General features: G+C 40.8%; 1 protein-coding gene across 1 annotated transcript; it reads left to right on the forward strand.

The window, feature by feature from the left end:
- Positions 1–808: 808 nt before the first annotated feature.
- KCNIP1 (potassium voltage-gated channel interacting protein 1) lies at positions 809–24,932 on the forward strand. Its single transcript, XM_032260323.1, has 8 exons — positions 809–992; positions 6,714–6,838; positions 8,609–8,678; positions 10,107–10,177; positions 10,986–11,093; positions 21,127–21,231; positions 22,131–22,193; positions 24,060–24,932. Exons 1-8 carry the CDS (start codon positions 842–844, stop codon positions 24,105–24,107), a joined length of 741 nt encoding a protein of 246 aa, XP_032116214.1. The 5' UTR covers positions 809–841; the 3' UTR covers positions 24,108–24,932.
- Positions 24,933–25,142: the final 210 nt, after the last annotated feature.

Raw genomic sequence — 25,142 nt, forward strand, 5'->3', positions numbered from 1 at the left:
GGAAGAGCTGCCATCTGGGATTGCAGGTTGGGGGACAGGAGAGACACTAAAACACACTCAAGATGGTGGCTGGGCTGCCTTACACACTCATGGTCAAGGGTGCTGGCAAGACAAGAGGAAGTTCAAATAAGAGCCTACAGAGGAAAGCTAGGCTGACCACCAAATAGACACACAAAGGCCAGCAGGAGAGCATCTAGCAGAGCTCCCAGGGACCTTGGACTCACCCAGCTCCACTGTGCCATGGATAACTTTGCAGGTCTGGTGTTTTGTCATATATTTTATATTCAGCATAATGAAGGACTTGGCCGGCATCCACTCTGCCATACACCCTAATGTGCTAATCTTCTTCTGCAACTACCCTTTTCTTTTTCTGCATCTGGTTACTAATCAAGCTTAAAAGGGGAAGAAAGAAGCAAAGACCTATAGATGTAGGCTCCAAGAGAGCACAGAACAGAGCTGTTTTATTCACTGACATGTACCTAGTAGATACTTCATTGATGGTTGCTGAGTGAGCAAGCAAATAATCTTACAAGATAGGCAGCTTCCAATCACAAAGAAGCAGAGTGCGGGAATGGGGGCCTCCTGATTGTGGAGGGCATCTTATAAGCCACTCCTCAGTCAAACACGCGGGTGTTTCCAAGGACTCATCCAACATCGCACATCTCTGCCACGTGCCATCCCATCTCTGCAGGCTGCATGACTGCATGGCTGAGGGCATGTTCAGTGAGTCCCTGCGGGAGCCATGGGCACTGGGAGGCAACCCACTGCTCTTGCCTGTTCTGGCCATGGGAAAAGGACAGGGAGCTCAGCTCCAGCTCTGCTACAGAGAGGCTCTTTGCATATGTCAAGCTGGACAGCGACGTGGACACCCTCAGAGTGGCCTCTCTCCATTGACAATAAAAGTGTGTTTTGCTTTTTGATGAATGGATTTGGTAAAATGTCTTCTCACTCTTTCCTAGACATCGCCTGGTGGTATTACCAGTATCAGAGAGGTAAAAAACAGTTTATACTAACTTGACTTGGGTCACATGACTGCAAAGGCAGAGCTTCTTAATCAAGTTCATGTTTTGTGATTAGTCTTCTCATTCACCAGCTTTTTGTGCCCCTTGTTAGAAAGCCTCACATATATAGAAACAGTTGGAAATGTTCTTTTAGAGACAAGTTATAGGAAAAGCTTTGCTCCCCCTACGAAATGGTTATGTTTTCCTTTCACAGACATTTGTAAAAACTAAGAGTCCGTATGCAGATCAAGTGTAACAATTGTTTCAAACAAATGGCCTGAATTTCTGTGTTCTCTTTTTCCCCCTGGTCTTGACCTCCTAATCTAATCAACATTTACTGGGGCAGTTTTTCTTATTACTTTATCTCTTTTTACTTCATATTTATTTGCTATAATCAGCTTCCAGTTGTTTGTGCAACAAAGTGGCATGTGTTTAAATAAACAGTGAAGAGCAGACTGTGTGGTTGGTAGGTGGGAGGGTAAGGCGGTACAGATCAAAAACCAAAAACTCAACACCTGTTGTTCCAGGCAGGCAGCGTGAATGAATTCTGTGAGCCAGGGGTGAACAATAAGGCATCCTAGAGGCTGTGGCTGCCCAGAGGTGACAGTCACTGCTCAGCTCTAGTGAGCTGCTGCCATGTCAGAATTTGAGACCAAAGTGATCAAATAATCCCATTTTCCAAGACAAATCAGACATCCAAATTTGTACATGGATCTCTTATCTTTAAACATGGACAACCAATTCCAAAATAATGAGGACACATTTTACAGGTCAAACAAGACGTATCTGTGGGCCACATTCAGGCCAAGGATCACTATTTTATACCTCAAAGCCAGATGGGTAAATATAAAGTCCAAACTAGAGACACCATGGGAGAGGCACTATTGGGCAGTCAAGGGAGGAGATGGTCATGGTCACTATCCTGAGCCTGACCAAGGGGACACCTCACTGGGGAGAGACCCAAGGTGTGGGTCCTCCCACTGCTCACAGTCCGGGTCTAACTGGTACAGAGGCATACAGCTTCTTAGGAGCAGGGGTGCTGCAAGACTGGCTACAAGCCGGTTTGCAATTTGTGCTTGAGAGAAGCAGAAGCCACCATGGGGACCAGACATAATGAAAGGGGCCTGAACTGGCTGGATTCTAGGTCCAGCTTTGTCACCCATTGCCCAATGAGTTAGGACTCAGACAAAGCCAGTTAGTGACAAGGTTTAGATCTCCTATGCTAGAATACCTTAGCATGGGCTGGACATGTTTAAAAGACACAGAAACTCCCTGAAAGTACAGTCATGAGCCACATAACAACGTTTCCATCAACAACAGAACATACATGATTGCAGTCCCATAAGATCATAACAGAGAAGAAAAATTCCTGTGGCCTAGTTCCTGACCCTGTGTAGGCTCAGGCTAATGTGTTGTTTGTGTCTCCATTTTTAACTAACAAAAGTTTAAAAGGTAAAAATATAAAATAAAACAATTTTAAATAGAGAAAAAGCTTATAAAATAAGAAAATAAAGAAAGCTATTTTTGTGCAGCTAGGTAATGTGTACTTTAAGCTAAGTGTTATCACAAAAGAGTCCAAAAGTTTGAAAAAATCAATTAGTTTGTAAAATAAAGTTACAGGGAACTAAGGTTAATTTATTACTGAACATTTTTATTAATTTAGTATATTAATTAATTTAGTATAGCTCTGTGTTATTAATTCATAATTAATATTAATTTAGCATAGGCCTAAGTGTATGTATGTATAAAGTCTAAATCGTGTTTAGTAATATCCTGGGGCTTCACATTCACTCACCATCACTCACCGACTCACCCGGAGCAACTTCCAGTCCTGTAACCTCCACTCGTGGTAATTGCCCTCCTAGTTGTACCATTTTTTTATTTTTTGCACGGTAGTTTTACTGGACCTTCCCTAGATTTAGTATGTCTAGATACACAAATACTAAAAATGCTTACCGTTGTGTTACAATTGCCTTCAGTGTTCAGCACAGTAACATGCTGTGCAGGTTTGTAGCCTAGGAACAGCAGGCCATACCATTCAGCCTAGGTGTGTAGTAGGCGATCCCATCTAGGTGTGTGTACATATACACCACAATGTTCACAAGATGACAAAATTGCCTAACACCACATTTCTCAGAGCATACCCCTGTTGTGGTATGCTCAAGTGTGACTTAGTAACTGGCGACTCGTGACTGAATAGGCAAAAGTGCAGTGACTGTGTATGTTCTTGAGAGACTCTAAAGCCTTCATTCCCCACTCAGAAGAATCTATGATCCCAAAACATTAAGGATCACTTAATCTAAACCACCTACTATTTGATCTGAGAATTTCCTGCGTAGCATCCTCTCGAGTTGGTGATTCTCTCTCTCTTTGTCCCGAGTGACAGGTATTCAACACTGTGTGAGGCACTCAGTTAGAAAATCACTTCTTAATATCACACAGGCAGGGCGGTGGTCCCCTCGCTCCCATCACACACAGGGTTATGGAACAACAGCCATAAGAACACTGAATGGCTTAAAAGTACTTTACAAGCAGAAGGTGCTCTAATTTATTCTTGTTATGTAATTATCACCACAGCATTACCTCTCAAGGTTAATTTTTATCTCAACCATCCAAACTCAAGTGTGACTTAGTAACTGGCTTATCATTATTTTTTATAGCAAAAATAATGACTAGCAGCATCTGGCATCAGAGACTTTGAACAAACCTCGGAAGAAACTGTCAAGGAGGCTCCCCATAGGTTCACGGTCCCTCCTGCACCCAGGGAACTGGGCCATTCTCCTTCCTTTCCTGGGACAACCTGGGCTTCATCCAGGGAATCCCCGTGGGGCAACAGGAGCAGGGTGAAAACCACGGCCGTCACCTCTACAGTTTCTTGTGAATGTATCTACAGCAGCCAGCACCATGAGGCATACAAAGAAAGGGAAGGGGAATTGCCTGAACCCAGGAGGCGGAGGTTGTGGTGAGCCGAGATCACGCCATTGCACTCCATCCTGGGTAACAAGAGCGAAACTCCGTCTCAAAAAAAAAAAAAAGGAAGGGACTGCTGATGTGAGAGCGGCAGCGTGGGCACCCCTGTGAGGCTGCCACAGCTGTAGACAAGCTAAATCAGTGCTGTCCAGTCAAAAGTCATGACCCGTGAGAATCCCAACCAGCACGTGTTTACAAAGAAATACATTAAAACTGAGGCCGGAGCACAGCTCACATAAGTGAAGGACGGGATCACTTCATGGAGTACTGTTTCAAAATATTTCATTAACGTTTTGCTAATATACATGTGTACACTGGATTGTGGCATAAATTATAGTTCTTACTATAAAATACAGTAAAAGAAAGAAGAAAGAAAAAAGAAAGAGAGGGCCACTGGTTTAAGCCCCTAACATCCACAGGCAGGCTACATCCCAGCATCTTGAGCCCCCGAGAAGTAAATTTCCTTCCACAGCTGATATTACTGAAGCCTGACACTTAGCCAATGATGAAAATGAAAAACAAAACAAAAGCTTGGCAGTCAGCATCCAAATATGCAGATATTACAGAACCTGTCTGATATGGAAATTGATCCTCCTGCCCAGACAGCAAACAACTCATTTAGTAATAAAGTCAGTTCCTCCTTAATGAAGTGGGTTTAATAGTTGATATATCAATAATGACTTAGTGCATTTTTTATGAAGGTGCTGGGAAGCAAGTGCTGTTTCTGAGTCAGAAAGAGTCTCTCAAGCTCCTGCAAAGAAATTTCCCTGAGCTTGTGAGGAATTCAGTCACAGGAAGATCAAGGAATTAAGAGTACTGTAAAAAAATCTTTTCATGCTTCTGGCTAAGATAAATCTAACAGTATGCTGGGTGTCTTCAAGAATACCTCATTTACTCAAAAAATACAATATTCCCATTTTGTTTATTTGCATTTTAATGTGATTTTTGCTTCATCTCCTTTCTTTGCTCAAGCCACCTGGGCAGTAGCCAGGGAATTCCTAAGGAGCAAAAGGAGGGAGGTGAAAACCTCTGCAGCCCCTTCAGAAGTTTCCTGTGAATCTATGCGCAATGAAATAGATAAGCATTTTTAAAATAAAAATGCTTTTAGATCTAATGCTAGGAGATTTAAATCAACAATTAATTTTTATGTTAAAATGGGTTAAAATAGATGCAAAATATTAAATATATAAGCATTCTGAATTAGACTTATGTGAATTTTTCTCCTTTTCTTTCTTTCTTTTTGAGAACAAGCCTTTTCATTTACATAGAAATGCTTCAGCTTTTAGATAATTGCTACTTATCTTGTTAGCTACAAACATAACAATAATTAAAGGCTCTGTAAGAATTATGAATTCCAAGGAAATTGGCCACTTGTCTCTCTGTGGTGTAAACAGTATCTTATTTGTAACAAATCATCTGCCTTAGTCCCAGCAGAATAAGGTGATATGTATTGCCCAGCACATGAGAAAGATGGCAATTAGGAATTGCTACCAAGTTACTGGAGCCTCACACAAACACCCATCACCTTTGGGGATATGTACAAGATACAAATTTAATTTGATGGATTCCTTTTGTATTGGGATCAAAGTCTCAAAAGGGAAAGTGACATTGCAGAGAAAATCTGGTGCCATGAAACCAACACTGATTAAGAGAAATGCACACAATTTCACACACCTGCTCACCTTGTTCTCCGATGTGGAAACTCAGCCTGTGCGTGCTGTGGGTTGCTACGGGCTGAGACGTGGTCTGTGTATGTTCCCGGCAGCCGCCCATCTCATCGCTATTCTTGCCAGCACAGATTTACAGTCGTTCAATATATGGATTTGGTAATGTCTGCATGACAACAACAGACAGAGAAAAGTCGGATGGCAATTGATTCTTGATTGGTGTAAATTTATAGAAAGCATTCTGGCAGGGCCCAAAGGAAATCACTCACCTACCACTCTGTGATGGTAAAACATTGAAAATTCCACTGACTTGGACTTTGTGATCCTTCAGTGGGAGATGGGCAGATTCCTTAATTTAATTGACAGACACTTTCTAAATAATGAATGCAATCTTACATTACATTATAGTCCATATGGGAGGCATATTTAAACTACTACTTACAACAACTCTTTTTAGAACCCTTCAAATGGTTTATACAAATTAACTCCCATTTAAGATCTTTTGCAAGTATTTAAGGATACCTAGAAGACATTATGAAACAATGCACTATAAATACATTCAGATTTTTATCATTAATCCCTAACATGCTGTAATTTGAACTTTCTACCAAATCATGCTATCCATTCCTAGTTGGCCCAAATGGTGAGAATTTACTGTTTTTTAAAATAATTTTGTTTCCCTTTGCTGTCTAGAGGGTGGTTATCATTCTGCCTACTTACCTGTGTCTCTGGAATATTCAGAAGGTTCAGTGGGAAACAATTTGAATATGCAAAGAAGTTATTTTTAAAGCAAGGAAAGTGTTTTCATATGGATTTATTTTGAGCACTCTGCCTTCGCCTCCAGTGGGAACATGTTTCTCTCCAATGCTGAAGCCCCCTCACTATGTGGTGTCGGACACAGAGGCTGACAGGGCAGGGAAGTGGGGTTTAAGACAGGAAGGCCATCGGCAGTGAGACCCCCACTCACAGCCCTAGATCCCGGGTTATGACACCACCCTTTTGACAACCCAGATTGTTACCTAGCAAGAGCGACCCCCGAGCTCAACCGCTCCAATGCCATTTCCTCTGGTTCCAGATAAGATTGAAGATGAGCTGGAGATGACCATGGTTTGCCATCGGCCCGAGGGACTGGAGCAGCTCGAGGCCCAGACCAACTTCTCCAAGAGGGAGCTGCAGGTCCTTTATCGGGGCTTCAAAAATGTAAGACCAGCGCAGGCTCTGAAGGCCTGGCGGGGGGGTTCCCACGTGAGGCTAAGCTCTCCCCAGTGCTAAGGGAGCTCATAGGGCAGTTTCCCACATGTGAGGCTATACAAGGAAGTCCAGTTCTATAAAGGGGACATGAGAGGGAGATCACCTGGTTAGAAAGGAAGGCTCCAGGTGAGGATGGAGCAACCTCAGGAGACAGGAAACAGCCAACTGCCCAGAAACTTCACAAGGTGGCACAACCTCGGGGAATTCACCCTGGCCCAGGGTCCAGCCTTAGCCCTTAACATAGTGGTATCTTCCAACTTGGTGGTGCCCCCACAATAATGGGATTTAGGCCTGCTGACTTATGCTACCCAGGCTCACCGAGACCCATGTGTAAGCTGAATGTCAGTGTATTAATTTACCATGGGAAATGGAACTGACAGTGGAACCAGACACTCCTCTCCCCTCACTGGGACCTGCTATCCTTATAAGCCACATGGAAGCCAGCTTATAATCAAAAGCGGAGCCAGAGGACGGGAGGTTCATTGTTTAGCTGTACTTCAAATACATTAATACATTCCTGCATTCTCAGGCCAGTTTGAGAGCTCTCAGATACAATCCTGGATATTAATTTTCTTTATTTATTAATTTATTTTTGAAACAGAGTCTCTCTCTATCACCAGGCTGGAGTGCAGTGGCTCCATCTCAGCTCACTGCAACCTCCACCTCCTGGGTTCAAACAATTCTCCTGTCTCAGCCTCCTGAGTAGCTGGGATTACAGGTGCGCACAACCACGTCCAGCTAATTTTTGTATTTTTAGTAGAGACGGGGTTTCACCATGTTGGCCAGGCTGGTCTCCATCTCTTGTCCTCGTGATCCACCCGCCTCAGCCTCCCAAAGTTCTGGGATTACAGATGTGAGCCACCGTGCCCAGCCATTTATTTTTTAAGTTTAACTTTCAGAGTACAATCTTATTCCCAAATCCCAGGGTGGTGTGGAGTGGGGTAGGCTAGAGCAAGGTGCACCTGGTCACCCTCCCTCCAGGTGCAGCCTGTAGGTAAAGCTGAGCTGGGTCAATTCCAAACTGACTACAGCCTCAATGTTCTCCAAAGTGCTGACCCATAGGGATTCCAGCCCCTCCTGGCAGTTATCCGACAGGTGCTGGGATGCCCCTTCCTTCCACACTAGCCTTGACTGCACATACAAAGTGCATGGTTTCCTGCCATTAGGGCTTCTTTCCTTCTGAGCTTGAAGAGGCAGCATTGGCAGCAGGCAGCCCAATTGGAGCAGGATCCTGTGAGAAACTTTCCCAGGCAGGCACTGGGCTCACAGAGAACAGCATCCAGAAAAGAGAAGAAATTGACATCGCTTGGTATCTACCATGGACTCAGTAACACCTAACATAGGTTCATAAAATACCCTTTGGGAAGGTATTGTTAGCCCCATTTTACAGGAAAGGCTATTGAGGATCAGAGACTGGCTTGGCCAAAATCACAAAGTTTAGTATTGGCTGAGCCAGGATTTTAACCCAGATTTTTCTGATCCTAAAGTGCCAAATCTCTCCACTTCACAGTGCTCGTTCTCTGATAATGTCTCATCATTTTGCAAAGCAGCTTCAGTCCTGAGATGGGGCTACTTTGGAGAAGAGGAAAGGCACAGGTGCTTGCCCCATCCCTGCCCCTGGGGATCATGAGGAAACCCAGATGCCAAAGCTGGGCCCAGGCCTCTCCTCCTAGTGCGGGTCCCCAGATGCCTCCTGCTGACTCTCTGTCCTTCCCACAGGAGTGTCCCAGCGGTGTGGTCAACGAAGACACATTCAAGCAGATCTATGCTCAGTTTTTCCCTCACGGAGGTGAGTCTGACCTTGAAAACTATCTTGCCCAGCTCCCTCTCTGGTGAGCAGCCTCCCCTTCCTCCAAGTCCACTCTTCCTTACCATCTGCTTCCATCTCAAGGAAGACAGGACACCTCCCTCATCGTGAGATGTGGGAGTCTCCAAAGCTTTAGCACGAAAGAACTCTCAAAACAAACCCGCCCTGGAAGGGGAAGAAGGGCTGATAATGCAACATCACAAAGTCTCAGAACAGCTCTAGAAAGCAGGTATTGTAACCCCAGATGGGGTAACTGAGTTTCGTAGAAGATAAGCAATGTACTCAAGATTGCACGGCTAGTGGACGGCAGACCAAGACTACATCCCATAAGGGTCTGAAGCAGAGTTTTGCCATGGTGGCACCACCATTGTGCAGAACACTTTTGATTCTTTTCCTTCAAATAGCTGAGACAAGCTGGAATTTGTAAAAGAACTTTAGTAAATACCAAAGACTATAAAAATAAACTAATCCAAAAAAACGGCAGGGAGCGTGAAGCTCTGCTTATTCAGCCTGGTTACAAGTATGCCAGGCCCACAGCAGCTGCTCTGGTGCCCTGCTCGACTCCTGTAGGGCTCTGCTCTGTCCCTATGGGCCTGGGACCACACCAGTGGCTCCTTCTGTGGCCTCCATATGTCACATGCCACCTTGCATTCTGTCCCCAAGAACTGTCTCCTGCAAGACACCTCCCCTGGATCCTGACAAAATGGAGATCCAAGCATTCCACACACTTCCTAGGCCCTGTTTCTCATGGGCCTTTTTGGCAGCAGACAGATGCCTTCCTAGGTGTGTGGGGGCCCTACCTAGATCAGGTGGGGAGGCAGTTTTGTCCCCTGCAGGCCACAGAATTGCAGTTTTCTGAGTTCCACTGAGCCACTGTTTATTGAATTCTCACTATATGCGAGGCACAGCTCTAGCTTAACATACTTTTTAAACAATTTCAAGAGATAGGTCTTGCTCTCATCCCATTGTAGAGAGGTAGGAGAGGGAAGCTCAGAGAGGTCGTGTTTGATGCCCACAGTCACACAGCTTATGTAATACAGCAGCATCCAAGCTCAAGTCAGTCTACTCTGAAGTGAGTGCTCATCCCAGGCACTGCACGGCCGCTCACAACATTGTCATGCAGTCACTGCATCATTCATACACTAAGGATTCCGCACGTTGACAGGCAGGAGAATGGTTTTCTCACGATGGTTAGAGGGCGGGACAAGGATTCATCTTACCTTTTGCTAGATCTAACTTCCCACCTACACCCAAAGACCTGAGTTAACAGGCCCCACTCCATAATTTTCTCCTTTCCATCACCCCAGCACCACTCTCCTCTCTTTCTGAACAAAGCCCTGCCTTGTTTGGAAGGTTCCCCCGGTGTGGAATTCCTGCCCCCATCACCTCCCCTCCCTTTCTGCCTTGTAGATGCCAGCACGTATGCCCATTACCTCTTCAATGCCTTCGACACCACCCAGACAGGCTCCGTGAAGTTTGAGGTATGCTCATCTGGGGTTCACTCTAGTGGGTCCCCGGGTTCTACATCACCTCCCCCTCTAAACCTTGAGGCATTGAGGGAAGGGCTGGACCATCAAAGGCTCTCAGTTAAGACCAAAGACACCTTTATCCATTCATAAGTACTTCCTGAACATGGGGAGAAGCAGCAGAAACTTCCCCTGGCCTGCGGGAACTCAGGGGCTCGGGGGACTAATAACAACAGTGTATGAGCTCCTGGGGACACTGCTTCCCAGGTGGCAGCCCTGTACTTAAGGCTTCGTGTGTATTAATTCATTTACTCTCATCCCCACAATAACCCTATAGGATAAGGTTTTTTTATTTATTACCCTTTTACAGAAGAGGAGAGTAAGGCAAAGAGAGACAGTAGTTTTCCCAAGGTCAAAGAGCGCACAAATGATAAAGGAGGGATTTGAATGCAGGCAGTATGACCCTCAATACAGACTGTTCCTACAGTCCACATCCTCAGCCACTAGACCATATGGCCACTGGGGTGATAGACAGACCATTGCTCTGTTACCGCCACGGATAAGGCAATAACAGGGCTGGCTGTGTTGATCTGTGTCTCTCAGAGCTCCATTCTTCCTCAACGGGGCACCTTGCCTAAAAACTGGGGCAGGATAGGAACGGAAGGCGGGAGCCCTTCACTGAGCATAGCCGCATCCTCCAGGCAGACAAGGGGATGCAGGAGGCACCACTCTGTGAGAGTATCACAGTCTGACCCAAAGACACAGCTTCACCCTGCCTGATGGCTTGATGGTTAATGTCACTCCTGCCTCTTCCCCTTCTCAGGACTTTGTAACCGCTCTGTCGATTTTACTCAGAGGAACTGTCCACGAGAAACTAAGGTGGACATTTAATTTGTATGACATCAATAAGGATGGATATATAAACAAAGAGGTAAGTAAGCCGGGGCCAGGGGTGTGAGATGGCCCCAGTGAAGGTAACGAACCCAACAGAAAACAGCTCCAGACATGAGTATAGTGCTGTCTGAATGCGGCAGGCTCTGCTTTGGGGCTAACAGAGCTGGTCCCTGGCAAAATAAAGAAGGCCTCCCTCATTGCCCTACCCTGCCCTGTTCCCAAGCACCCAGAGGAGATTAAACAGATTCATTCTCACTGGGTCGCCTAGATTCAGTAGACATTACACAGTGGGTAAATATGACTTGTTTCAGTGGAAAGAGTTACTCTTCCGTAGAGAACCTGCATTTGGGAAGGTTAGCAGCCACAAGTTAAAGCTGAAAGTTGAAATGGTGGAATTGTAGGCAGCACCCAGAAGAGACAAGAAAGGTTTTTAAGGAAGAGGAACCTACGGTTGGGTCATATTGGCCTTAATCTATTTTGCCTACTAATACAACCTCCAAGGGGGTAATGGAAGGTACGGCTGTCTTTAAAGAAATTATCACAAATAATTTATGAATCTTCACCACTTTGCACTTTTAGAACCTCAGAGGACATGTCTCTAGCCAGTGAAACACCCTCAGGTCTATCTCAAAACTCGCTTTTGGTATCCACTGTATCCTGGTATCCCAGTGGAAGCTGGAACTTGGCTTCCTGTAACACCCCACTCTCTGAGCTCCCATGTGCCAGGCACAGCGCCTGGAGGTATAGATATCAGTGCTGATCTTCACCACAGCCATGCAAGCTTCTCTCCTTACAGAGGGAAGCTAAAGCTCAGAGAGTTTATCCAACTTTCATTTCTCATTCATTCAGTCATGTTTTTAATTAACACACATTTGAAGGCATACTAGGTATTCTAGGTGCTGCAGGCAAAGAGGTGAACAATCAGACTGGGTCCCACACTGGAGCAGTATAGAGAGATTGACAATAAACCAGCCAAGAAAGAATTAACAGGTAGAAGATATTTTGGCAGGGAAGGTTAGCAAAGGCCTCTCAAAGGAGGTGTTATCATACTGAAACCAGCTATATAAAAAGCCAGGAAAAGTGTTCCAGGCAGAAGGAACAGCCACTAGAGACACTTTGAGGCAAGATACAGCTTCATGTGTTTCAAAAGCAGAAAGACTTCAGATGGCTGCCGATGAAGGTGTGAAGGCAAAGACCAGTGCAGGATGAGGCTGACAGGTCAGCAGAGTCAGATGGTGGAGGGCTAGGGTAAGGGGCCCATCCATATTCCCCTGGGAGGCTGTTAGATGAACATGGTTTTTGAAAGACACAAAGGGCAAAAACAGACTCAAAGAGAAAGAAAAATTGACTAGCTCTGCATCATTTAGAGAAATTATATTCACAGTTAAGAACCATTTCCAAATGAAATTATAGGCCCAGGTGGTAGACTGGTGAATTCTAATACCAATCGTACAAAAAAATTTTTAGAAAATAGAGGAGCATGGAACATTTCCCAACTTGTTTTATAAGTCCAATAGTACCCTGATACCCAAACCAGAGGGGAAAAAAAAGCTCTTATGTGAGAAAACAACTACAAACCATTCTCCCTCATGAGAACAGATACAAAAAGTTTTCACTAAATATTAGCAAATTCAATCCAGCAACATATAAAAAGGATGATACACTACAACTGTGTGAGTTTTTTCTAGGAATGCAAGGTTGGTTTAACATTCAAAAAGCAATCAGTATAATTCACTATATTTAAAGAAATCAAAGGGATATAGACTGGAAAGGAAGAATTAACACTGCCTTTATTTGTACATGGTATAATTGTATGACTAAAAAACCTTAAGAGTCTACAAATAAACTGCTAAAAATAATAAGTGAATTTAACAAAGTGAAGACATGAGTTCTATTTACAAAAAGTCACTTATAATTCTACATGCAACAATCAGAAAATTAAATTAAGAAAAAATAACTTCAAAAAGCAGAAAATACTTTTGAGAAAAATTCAACAAAATAGGTGCAAGACTCATACACTGAAAACTATAAAATATTGCTGAGATAAAGTAAAAAACTAAATAAACACAAAGATATATCATGCTCATGGGCTGGAAGGCCCAATATAGTTAAGATGTAGATTCTCCAAATTTTATTTATAGGTTTAGTGCAATCTCAATAAAAATCCCAGCAGTTATTTTGTAGCACTTGATATGGGGATGCAAAAAAAACTAAAATAACCAAAACAACTGCAAAAAGAACAAAGCTGAAGAACTAAACCTACCTTACTTCAAGACTTAATGAAAAGGTGCAGTAGTCAAGATGGTGGGGAACTGGCATAAAGATGGACATGTAGATCAATGGATCAAAACAGAGAGTCAAAAAAAACTAAAAGTAGAGCTACCAGATGACCCAACAATCCCACTACTGGGTATATACCCAAAATAAAGAAAATCAGTATATCAAAGAGATATCTGCACTCCTATGTTTGTTGCAGATCTGTTTATAACAGCCAAGATTTGGAAGCAACCTAAGTGTTCATCAACAGGTGAATAGATAAAGAAAATGTGGTACTTATACACAATGGAGTAATATTCATCCATAAAATAGAATGAGATTTAGTCATGTAAAACAATGTGGTTGGAACTGGAGGTCATTACGTTAAGTGAAATATACCAGGCACAGAAATACAAACATCCCAATGTCTCTTGTATTTGTGAGATCTAAAATTCAAAACAATATGAAGATAGAGGGTAGAAGAATGGTTACCAGAGGCTGGGAAGGATAATAGGGAGGCTGTGGAGGAAGCTGGGATAGTTAATGGGTGCAAAAAAATAGAATTAATGAATAAAGCCTGGTATTTGATAGCACAACAAGGTGACTGTGGTCAATAATAACTTAATTGCACATTTGAACTAAAAAAGTATAATTCGTTTGTTTGTAACACAAAGGATAAATGCTTGAAGAGATGGATGCCCATTTCTCATGATGCGATTATTACACATTGCATGCTTGTATCAAAATTTGTCATGTACTCCATAAATATATATACCTACTATGTGCCCACAAAAATTAAAAATTAAAAATTTTTTTTTAAATAGAGATAGGGCCACCCATATGTCAATGCAACAGTTGCCAAAAAGAGTCAATAATAATGGAACTGGAGGTCATTATTATTTTATTAAGTAAAATAAACTAAGCACAGGAAGACAGACACTCCATGTTCTCTCTTATTTGTGGGATCAAAAAATCAAAACAATATGACATAAAACAATAATATTAATATATTAATAATAATAATATGTATATGAATTAATATATTAATATAAAATAATAATATTAAATTTATAAAGTGAGTTTAGAACATTTCAAAGCGGAAAGAACTGTGTTTTCAACAAGTGGTTTTGTAACAGCTGTATATCCATTTGGAAACAAAAATGAACCTTAACCTTAACCTCATGCCAAACATAAAAATCAACTTGGACTGGATTCTACACTTAAATATTAAAACAAAAGCTGTTCTCTTAAAGAATACATAGGAGAAACATTCTCATAACTTTGGAGTAAGAAAGGATAAAGAATCATTTTTTAAAGTAGATAAATTTGAATTTATCAAAGTTAAAAATTTCTATGCCTTAGAAGACACCTTTAAGAAAATGGAAATGCAAGCCATGGACTTGGAAAAAATGTTGGAAATTATATACCAGATATATAAAGATACCAAGATACCAATCCAATATAAAGACTGGTATCCAAAATATATAAGGAACATTTATAATTTAATACAAAGATAAACAATTTAATTTAAAATAGGCAAAAGATTTGAAAAGATACTTAAGAAAAGAAGATATGTGAATGGTCAGTAAGCCCGTGAAAGTTTGCTCCAATCACTGATCTTCGAAGAAACGCAAATTATAACTATAATGAAATATAATTGCACAGAATGGCCACAATTAAAAAGACTGACAATACCAAGCATTGGCAAAGATGTGGCGCAATAGAAACGCTCATAGGTAGCTGACAGAAATGTAAATGACACTTTGGAAAACATTTTGGCATCTTTGATAAAGCTCAACACATACTTAACATACAGCCCAGAAATACCATTCCGGTCAGGCATGGTGGCTCACACCCGTAATCCCAGCACTTTGGGAGGCTTAGGCAGGTGGATCATTTGAGCTCAGGAGTTCAAGACCAGCCTAGGCAACATGGTGAGACCTGGTCGTTACTAAAAATACAACAAAAAAAAAAAAAAAAAAGAAAAAAAAGAAGAAAGAAAAAGAAAAAGTCAGACGTATTGGTGAGCACCTGTGGTCCCAGCTACTCAGGAGTCCAAGGTGGGAGAATTGCTTAACCTCGGGGAGTGGAGGTTATAGTGAGCTGAGATCGCCCCACTGCACTCCAGCCTGAGTGACAGAGCAAGACTCTGTCTCAAAAAAAAAAAAAAAGAAAAGAAGTGCCACTCCTGGGTATTAACCCCCGCCAAAATATATATATAATTCCATAAAGACCTGTACAAAGATGTTCATAGCAGCTTTATTCATAGTAATCCCAAAACTTAAATGACCCAAATGTCTGCCAACAGGATAATGGGTAAATACATCATAGTTTATTCATTCAATGAAATATTACTCAGCAGTAAAAGGAAATGATACAGTTCCATGCAGCAATGTGCTTGAAGTCATAAACCTCATGCTGAGTGAATGAAGCCAGACTCGAATGAGTGTTTATACTGTTTGACTCTATTTACATGAGATTTTAGAAAATGCAAATTAATCTATAGTAACAGAAATTAGATCTGTGGTTGCCTAGTGACAAAGGTTGAGAGGCAGTCATTGCAAAGAAGTATGAAGGAATGTCTTTTGGTTACGAAAATGTTCTATATCTTGAGTGTGGTGGAGATACGCTTGTCAAAATCCATCAAACAGTACACTTAAAATGGTTGAATTTGTTATAAATAAATTATGCTCCAATAAATTTGATTTTTTTAACTTGGTATAAGCAGGAAGTGCCTAACTGATAAAAGATATTTTTTAAAAAAATGTGTTAAAGGAGAAAATCCTGTGAAATAAAGCAGTTAAGAGACAATAAGAACCCAATCTCATTCAAACTACAGATCACATATCTTTAATGAGATACTAGGAAGTTAATCCCAGTCCTCTGTTTAAAGGCTCTTACCTGTAATTCCAACACTTTGGGAGACTGAGGCAGGAGGATGGGTTGACCACAGGAGTTCAAGACCAGCCTGGTCAACATAGAGAGAGCCTGTCTCTTCAAAAGAAAAATTTAAAAATTACCTGGGTATAGTGGCACATGCCTGTGCTCCCAGCTACTCCAGAGGCTGAAGCAGGAGGATAGCTTGAGCCCAGGAGTTCAAGACTACCACCATCTGTGATCGCTCCACTGCACTCCAGCCTGGACAACAGAGCAAGACTCTTCCTCAAAAAATAAAATAAAATAAAATAAAGAAAAGCACATGACTAAGACAAGATTTATTCCAGGAATGCAGGAATAGTCCAACAGTAGAGAAAGTCTGTTAAATAATTCATCATATTAATATATCAAAAGACTAAACCATTTGATGCTAAAATCACATTTGATATAATTTACCATTTATTCATAACAATTTTCAAGATTCAGTTAATTAGGAATAAAATACTTCTTCAGCATAATGGAAAATACCCCATCCTAGTACACAGCTTCATACTTCATGGTAAGATGCAGAGATTCTCACTGAAGGGAAGATGAGGCAAGAGTGCATACTGTCAAATATCACCACCATTTAACATTTCCTGAAGTTCTTCAAATACAGTGAAACAGAAGAAGAAATGAGATCTAAACATGAAAAATTACAACATTCCTTATTAAAGACATGATTTTCTACCTGAGAAAAAAAGACAGCAAGAAAATCCATTTAAAACAATTAGAACTTATAAAAAGGTGGCAAAATGACTGGTAATAAAATACATACACAAAAAGAAATGGCATAGCCAATATATCAGTTGTGACTAGCTAGAAAATTGTAACAAAAATATTCTAATTGTAATCACGATAAAATTTAAGGCACATGAGCATTTTAAAATATCCATAATTTAGATGAAGAGAAAGAAAAATTTGGTAAGTAGAGAAACATACCATGAAAGAGTATATATATAAAGATAGCAATATTGTAATGATAGCAATTCTTCTCTAATTAAATTTATTTCATTTTGAATCAAAATGAAAGTGTTATTTGGGGAGGGTATGTGGCACAGTTGTTATAAAGTTACATTGGAAGATTAATCAGATAAGAATAGCAAAGATAATTTTCAAAAAGGAGACAAATGGGATTTGTTCTACCAGATACTGAAATATATAATAAGGCTGAAACTATTAAAATATTATAATATCAGAGAAAGAACAGGTAGATCAATGGAACAGACTAGAAAGCCCAGGTACAAATAACATCTTGGTTTATAATAAAGGGAACATATTGAATAGAGATCAGATAGGTAATTAATAATTAAATGATTCTGGGAAAACTGGTTAGCTATTTTGGCAATAGGTAAGTAAATGTTCTTACTTAGTACTATAAATCCAAAGTCACTATAAATATATATAGTTGATTTTTAACTAAAAAATAACTAAAAGTCTTATGTAAATATCTGATCATAAAATGGGCAAAGCATAAAATCAAAGAAATAATTTTTTTAATTATTGATGGCTTTATACTGTAAATATTTTAAAATTCTGTATATCAAAAAATATAAACAAAATTGAAAAGCAAGTGACAAACTTGGTAAAAAATATCTGCAACTTATGAAAACAGAAAGGATTGACATTCCTCAGTAGGCAATCATTTTAACAAAGCCAAGCGTCATATTTACCATGCTTATCTTTGTATTTCTTTGACACAATATCTAGCACATGGCAGATGCATTAAAATATCTTTTACATAAATTTAAAATCTATTAAGAGATTTTAACAATTCCATAAATCTACCCAAATATATAAAGAGCTCTCACGATCCAGTCAGAAATAGATGAACACAATGAACAAAGCAGAGGAACAAATAGTTCATGAGAAAATAAATAAAAATAGTCAACACATATATCAGAAACCTCACTAAGAAAGTAATGTATATCTTTAAAAACAATGAATTATCGCTTATCTATTACATTGGAAAGATTTTGTAAAAATCTTTGTTGAAGGTTGGTAAAAGTGGTTTTTCATACATAGTTGCTGAGAGTGTTCTGATACAAACTTTCTAAAAGGTATTTGAGGAATATGTATCAAAAGCATTGAAAGTTATGCATCCCATTCTCCTTATAAACCACATCTTGGTATATGTCCCAAGGAAATAAAAAATAGACACAAAGACTTAAAAGCAAGAAGAGTCTTCAGGTAATAGTCCCCCAAAATGTGACAACCATAATACCAACTAATAGCAGATTTATAAAATGAATTCCAGTAAATACATATAATGGAATAGCAGGTGGCCACTTAAAATCATGAAAGAGTACTGTAAAATAAACATTAGTATGATACATTACATTTTAAAATCACTTAATAAAGTAGTATGTGTGATATCTCAATTTTATAAACAACTAAATGCTTGCATACGCATGCAAATATATGATCCTCTAAAGTCTTCAAATACTACCTTGCAAAAATATATAAAGAAAAAAATGTAGAAAGGGGATTTATACTACGTGGTCTTAAACTTTGGTTCACTCACTATTTCATCACTGAATAACCTTACTAGCTCCTGCTCCCTTTTTGTAATCCACAAACTGGACAGAATTGTCCCCATTAATCCATCAGACCTCCCTGGAGGGCAGAATTAATAAAGTATCCCTTAAAAGAAAAAGAAAGTGTGGATAAGTAGCTTCTTAGAAAAGATAGCAGGCTCTTCTCCTGGCAATCATTTGGAGATAGTCTTATCCAAGTTGTAGGCAGTGAAAATCCTGAGAGAGCAACATAATTGCTCTTTGAGTCCTTTCTGTGATTATGGGGAAAAAATCAGACAGAAAAAGCATCAATGGCCATGTAAATGTGAAGGGCTTGTAAAGCACACATTTTAAAATAAATACATGGATAAAGACATATATTTCCTGGTTCTATCTGTTGAGGGCACCTCAGAGCAATCACATCCCTGTAGCAGTAAGCATACCTAGCACCTAGACCTTGATTTCTAAATACCATTCTTCAATCAAAAAAGCCAGTCTTCTTGGAGAATAGTTGATTCCAAGATTGGGGAAAAGTAAATATAAGATGAGCCTGGAGTACTTTATCATGCTGGAAGATATGAAAGTGCTAAAAAATAAAAGAAAACTGCAGGAGTCAACCTGAAGGAGCTCACAATAGCCAGAATGAGAGCAATTTGAGCAAAATTAAAAATTATTAAGTATTGGATTATAACCTGTAAAATATGGTGAATGTCCATGAGTCCATGTTAATGTAAATAAATGACTAAATACATAAATAAATGCAGGAGAGAGGGCAGCTCTTCCTTACAGAAGAATTTTAATTAATAAATATAGAAGGAATAAAGGAAATACAAAATTGCTGTTAGGCAAACACTACAGTAATAATTTTTGCAGGCAAGATCCACTGAAAGATACTAAATCAGTAAGGAAACTTCACAGATACCATCTTAAGCGAGTGATCAAAGTCAACATTATCAATAATAAGACATCTCAACGCTATGTAACTCCCTGATACGATGCATTGAGAAGGTTATAACATCACTTCTGTGGTATTCTTGCCAAAAATGCATAACTTCAAACTAATCATAAGTAAACCAGGGAGTAGCTCAAATTGAGAGACATTTCAGAAAACAACTGACCTATACTCATATCAAAAGTGTGAGATCCTGAAAGACAAGGAAAGAAAGAAACTCAGGCTGGGAATGGTGGCTCATGCCTATAATCCCAGCACTTTGGGACGCAAAGGCAGGAAGATCACTTGAGTCCAGGAGTTTGAGACCAGCCTGGGCAACATGGCAAAACCCCATCTCTACAAAAATTAGCCAGGCATGGTGGTATGTGCCTGTAGTCCCAGCTACTTGAGACACTGAGATGGGAGGATCACTTGAACCCAGGAGGTTGAGGCTGCAGTGAGCCGTGATTGTGCCACTGCACTCCAGCATGGGTGACAGAGCAAGACCCTGTCTCAAAAAAAAAAAGAATGAGAAACTCATGCAGATTAGAAGAGACTAAGGAGACACAACAAATAAATGCAATGTAGAATCATTGAAAGGAAAAAAGACAGTTGAAAAGCTGATAAAATTTGAATAAGCCCTGTAGTTTAGTTAATAATAATGTGACATGTTAATTTCCTAGATTTGATCATTGTGCTCTGGTTATGCAGGTTAGTAACATGAGAGGAAACTGGGTGAAAGGTATTATGAACTGTATACTATTTTGTAACTTTTCTGTAAGTCTAAAATTATTAATAATAGGTGAAAATTAAACAACAACAACAAAAAATAAGCATATGGAATAAGACTATCTCCTGAGTCTCTGTAGAAACCACATCAAACAGCCCAAACACTCTTTTATCCCCATTCCGACTTCGACCAGAATGATCAGAATAATGGTTCCTAACGTACCTTGATAGACATGGAAACTCCCAGGACCTAGTCCTAAGTTCTAATTCAATAGGTTTGGGGTGGACTTGAGAACTGACCTTTTTAGTAAGGGCCTCAGCCTGTGGAACTATTGGCCTCATGTGCCCTGTGGATATTCTTAGCTGTTGGTTCATTTTCCTTAACTTAAAACAGTGGCAGACCCTAGGGGAATTTTTTAATCTCTGGGCTAGAACATTAACTTTTTTAAAATTCAGAATAATATTTTATTTGCCTCCTGTCTGTGAATGGGGATCCCACACATCACCCCTCACTAAAGACAATGCCCATAACAAAGTAACCTCCCCATGAACTTCTGAGGGCTTTACGAATTATCTACCATCTAACTCCCTATCACCTACTAAAGACCTCACCTTTTAATCACTTTCATTGGCAAGGGGCATAAGGAGCTCCAAACACTGTCACCTAGAAAAAGCTTGACCTCATCTTTCCCACACTGTGTGCTTCTATGTCCCCGCTCCAGGAGATGATGGACATTGTCAAAGCAATCTATGACATGATGGGGAAATACACATATCCCGTGCTCAAAGAGGACACTCCCAGGCAGCACGTGGACGTCTTCTTCCAGGTAAGAGCACACACCCTGCACATGAGCTGTAAGCCCAGCCTAGATGAAGTCATCCCACAAGCATCTAAGCAAGTGATTTGTGTCCAACTCTGTACTAAGCATGGCTGGAAACAGAAAAGAATTATAAGATACATTGTCCTCAAGAAACAGATGATCTCCTTAAGCTGCAAGTGTACACAACAGAAGAGAACAAGAAAGTATATCATTAAATGTTAGCGGTATAGGATGAACTCTAAATCCATAAAAATTGGGGAATCAGAGTAAACATGGAAGACTTCATTCATTACATTTGTGGAGGTGTTAAGCATTTGTGTCTGGGCAGTAATGGGAAATAAGATTGGAAACTAGGATAGGGCCGGATTGTGAGACCTTTAAATGGAAGAGTTTAGCCTTGCTCTGGTACAGGGGGGGCAGCTACTGCTGATCCTTGACTAGGGGAGTGCTGTGATCATTGGGGCATTTTAGGAAAAAATTAATCTAGCAGTGGAGTATCAGAGAGTATCAGAGCTCATTCTAGTCCAACCTCCCACTTTTCAGATAGGAAAAGAGAGTCCTTTCTGGCCTTGAGCAAGTTTATATGACAAGTAAAGGCTAGAATCAGAACTTCTTGTACCCAGTGTTCTGCCAGATGGACAGAGTGGTAGGGAGTCTACAGAAGACGCAGAATAAGCCAGCAGTGAGGTGATGAGTGTCCAGAGCAAGTCTTTCGATTTAAGGAAGCTCATGGGGTCAAAGTGTTGTAATTAGGGCGTAATTGGAATTGTCTGGCCAGTGAAAGACAACTCTCACTCTCAAGGCAAAGTTGGTTAATGAAATGAGCTCCAGCAAGAAAGCAGGGGAGCAAGCTTTGGAAGGAAGATCACCAGATTCCATAAAGTGCTTTCTGTTATGTCTTTCAGAAAATGGATAAAAATAAAGATGGCATCGTAACTTTAGATGAATTTCTTGAATCATGTCAGGAGGTAAGGAGAGATCTCAGGTCACAATAATTCTACATCTGGGAAAGGAAATCTGGGGCTTGGGGACCTGCCAAAGGAAGGTGATGAGAAACCTGCACATACCTGCAACCCCTCCCATCAGAGCCAATGACATCAGCAACAACTGTGGTTCCACTCCTCAGCCTGGCCTGTGGTTGGTCTTGGCTAAGCACAGGACTGAATGGAGACCCTAAGTAGGAGTCCGTGGGAACGTGAAAACTCAGAGGGGGTCTCTCTGAAGATTGACTTCCCAAAAAGGCAACACCATTATGTTTTAGCCTGCCTCTGGCTTGTTGCCTCATTCCCCAGACTGCAAGGGAGGAGCCAGGGGGAAAAGATCTACAATTGTGTGATTCTCAAACCAGAGTGTACTTAAAAATTGCCTGGAATGATTCTGAAAATGTATACTTCTAGGCCTCAATCTCAGAGACTATAGATCTGGGTCACTTTAACACAAAGGCCCTAGGCCAGTGCTTCTAAAACTTTAATGTATGAGACAATAACCTTGAGAAGGTCTTATTAAAATGCAGATTCTAATTCCATAGGTCTGGGGTGGGGCCTGAGATGTTACTTTTCTCACATTCTCCTCAGTCACACTGGTGATGCTGGTCCTGAGAACACAACTTTCATTAAGTCTAACTAATAAACTGGCCCCAGAGTCACTAGTAGAGACTGAACTGGAAATAATTGCTTCATCTACTTTTGGGAAATGCATTTGTACCCCCACATTATTTTAGAAATGTACAGTTACTCTGAGCTGCAGCCAAGAAGACTAGCAAACGTAAGAAAGCAGGGGAGAAGTTGCTAGCACGCACTGAGCCCCTACTGAGTTTCAAGCACATACACAAACATCACAGCTGCCCTGTTATGTAGATGTCCTATATACAGGGTGATACCCAAGATATTTAACAGCTAGAATGGAATGAACGCTGACTCTCTTGGGGGTGAGTTCTCACTCTGTTAATTCCCTCGAGAGCTGGTTGTAAAACAGCCTAGCACCTTCCCCACCCCAACCTCGCTTCCTCTCTCACCATGGGATCTCTGCACACCCAGCTTCCCTTCACTTTCCACTGTGAGTGGAAGCAGCCTGAAACATGCACCAGATGGAGATGCCTGGCTGAACTTTCCAGCCACCAGAATACTGAGCCAAATAAACCTATACTGACATTAACCTTCTCATTTCTGATATTGATAATCTGAAAAGCAGTCTTAATAAGCATTTATCTACTTTATTGATTTATTTTTGAGAGAGCTTTGGGGGGTTTTCTTATTGTATGTCTGTATTGCATGTTCTGTATTTTACATTTTTCTATTATATCTTCTCTGAGTTATAGTATTGAATGTAGAAAAATTCTCAAATGTTGGGTAGTAAGCAATAAACTTCTAATTTATGGTTCAGATAAGAAAATATCTTGAATTAAAATAAAATGAAAATATGACATATCAAAATTTGTAGGATTGAAAGCAGTATTCCAGGAATGCAAGGTTGGTTAATTCAATAATTGATCAGTGTGATTTATCACATTAATAGAATAAAGAGAGAAAAATATAATCCTCTCAGTGGATGTATAAAAATAATTTTATGAAATGCAGTTGTTCAGAGCTTCTTAAGCAACTCAGTGTTTTACTAGATGATTTCTTTCTTCTGAATTCTTCTGTAAGCCTACAGGTGGTGCTTCTTACTTTGAGCTGATTACTTCCTAGGTTCCCACCCTTAGGTCTTATTTTTCATACCCTTGTAGTTTTCTCCATACAGGAAACCCATGCTTGAGATTTGTTAACCAGAGTTACAGAGCTCTCAGGGAGGAGTCTCAGAGTTCTAACCATCCTCTTCCCCTCCTCCTTTCCCAGGATGACAACATCATGAGATCTCTCCAGCTGTTTCAAAATGTCATGTAACTGGTGACACTCAGCCATTCAGCTCTCAGAGACATTGTACTAAACAACCACCTTAACACCCTGATCTGCCCTCGTTCTGACTTTACACTCCAACTCTTGGGACAGAAACACCTTTTACACTTTGGAAGAATTCTCTGCTGAAGACTTTCTATGGAACCCAGCATCATGTGGCTCGGTCTCTGATTGCCAACTCTTCCTCCTTTCTCTTCTTGAGAGAGACAAGATGAAATTTGAGTTTGTTTTGGAAGCATGCTCATCTCTTCACACTGCTGCCCTACAGAAGGTCCCTCTGCTTGAGCTTAAACAGTAGTGCACAATATTCTGCTTATGTGCCCCCAGCCCACTGCCTCCAAGTCAAGCAGACCTTGGTGAATCTGGAAGGAAGAGGACCTGAGCCAGATGCACACCATCCTCTGATGGCCTCCCAAACCAATGTGCCTGTGTCTCTTCCTTTGGTGGGAAGAATGAGAGTTATCCACAACAATTAGGATCTGTCATGACCAGATTGGGAGAGCCAGCACCTAACATATGTGGGATAGGACTGAACTATTAAGCATGGCACTGTCTGATGACCCAAACTGCCCATGTCATTTGTTTCCAGAAACAAAGACCAATAATTCTCTCACACTAGCATTTGTGCTGGTAGTGCAAGTCCTTTAACATGTCCAGGAAGGGAGCCATTGCCCAGTGGTCCATATCTCCACCCCATCCCCTGCTTGAGCCCAGCGCTGCATGTCCCTCCCAAGAAGCCCAGAATGCCTGCAAATTGCTGTAATTTTATACCATGTTCTAACCAATAAACAGAACTATTTCTTACATGGTCAATCACTTCTTCATGACTCCGTTAGGTAGGAGAGGTAAGCTGTGAAAAGGGAAGGCTAGAACATTCATTTAACATCCAGTAATTAGTGCTGTTGTCCCTACATATGTGTGAGGGACTGGTTCCAAGACTCCCCAAAGCAAAATCTGTAGATACTCAATTCCCACAGTCAGCCCTGAGGAACCCGTGTTTACAAAAAAATTGGGCCTCCATAT

This window comes from Sapajus apella, unplaced genomic scaffold, assembly GCF_009761245.1.
Source record: "Sapajus apella isolate SASKATOON/1434 unplaced genomic scaffold, GSC_monkey_1.0 scaffold117, whole genome shotgun sequence".
Classification (NCBI taxonomy): domain Eukaryota; kingdom Metazoa; phylum Chordata; class Mammalia; order Primates; family Cebidae; genus Sapajus; species Sapajus apella.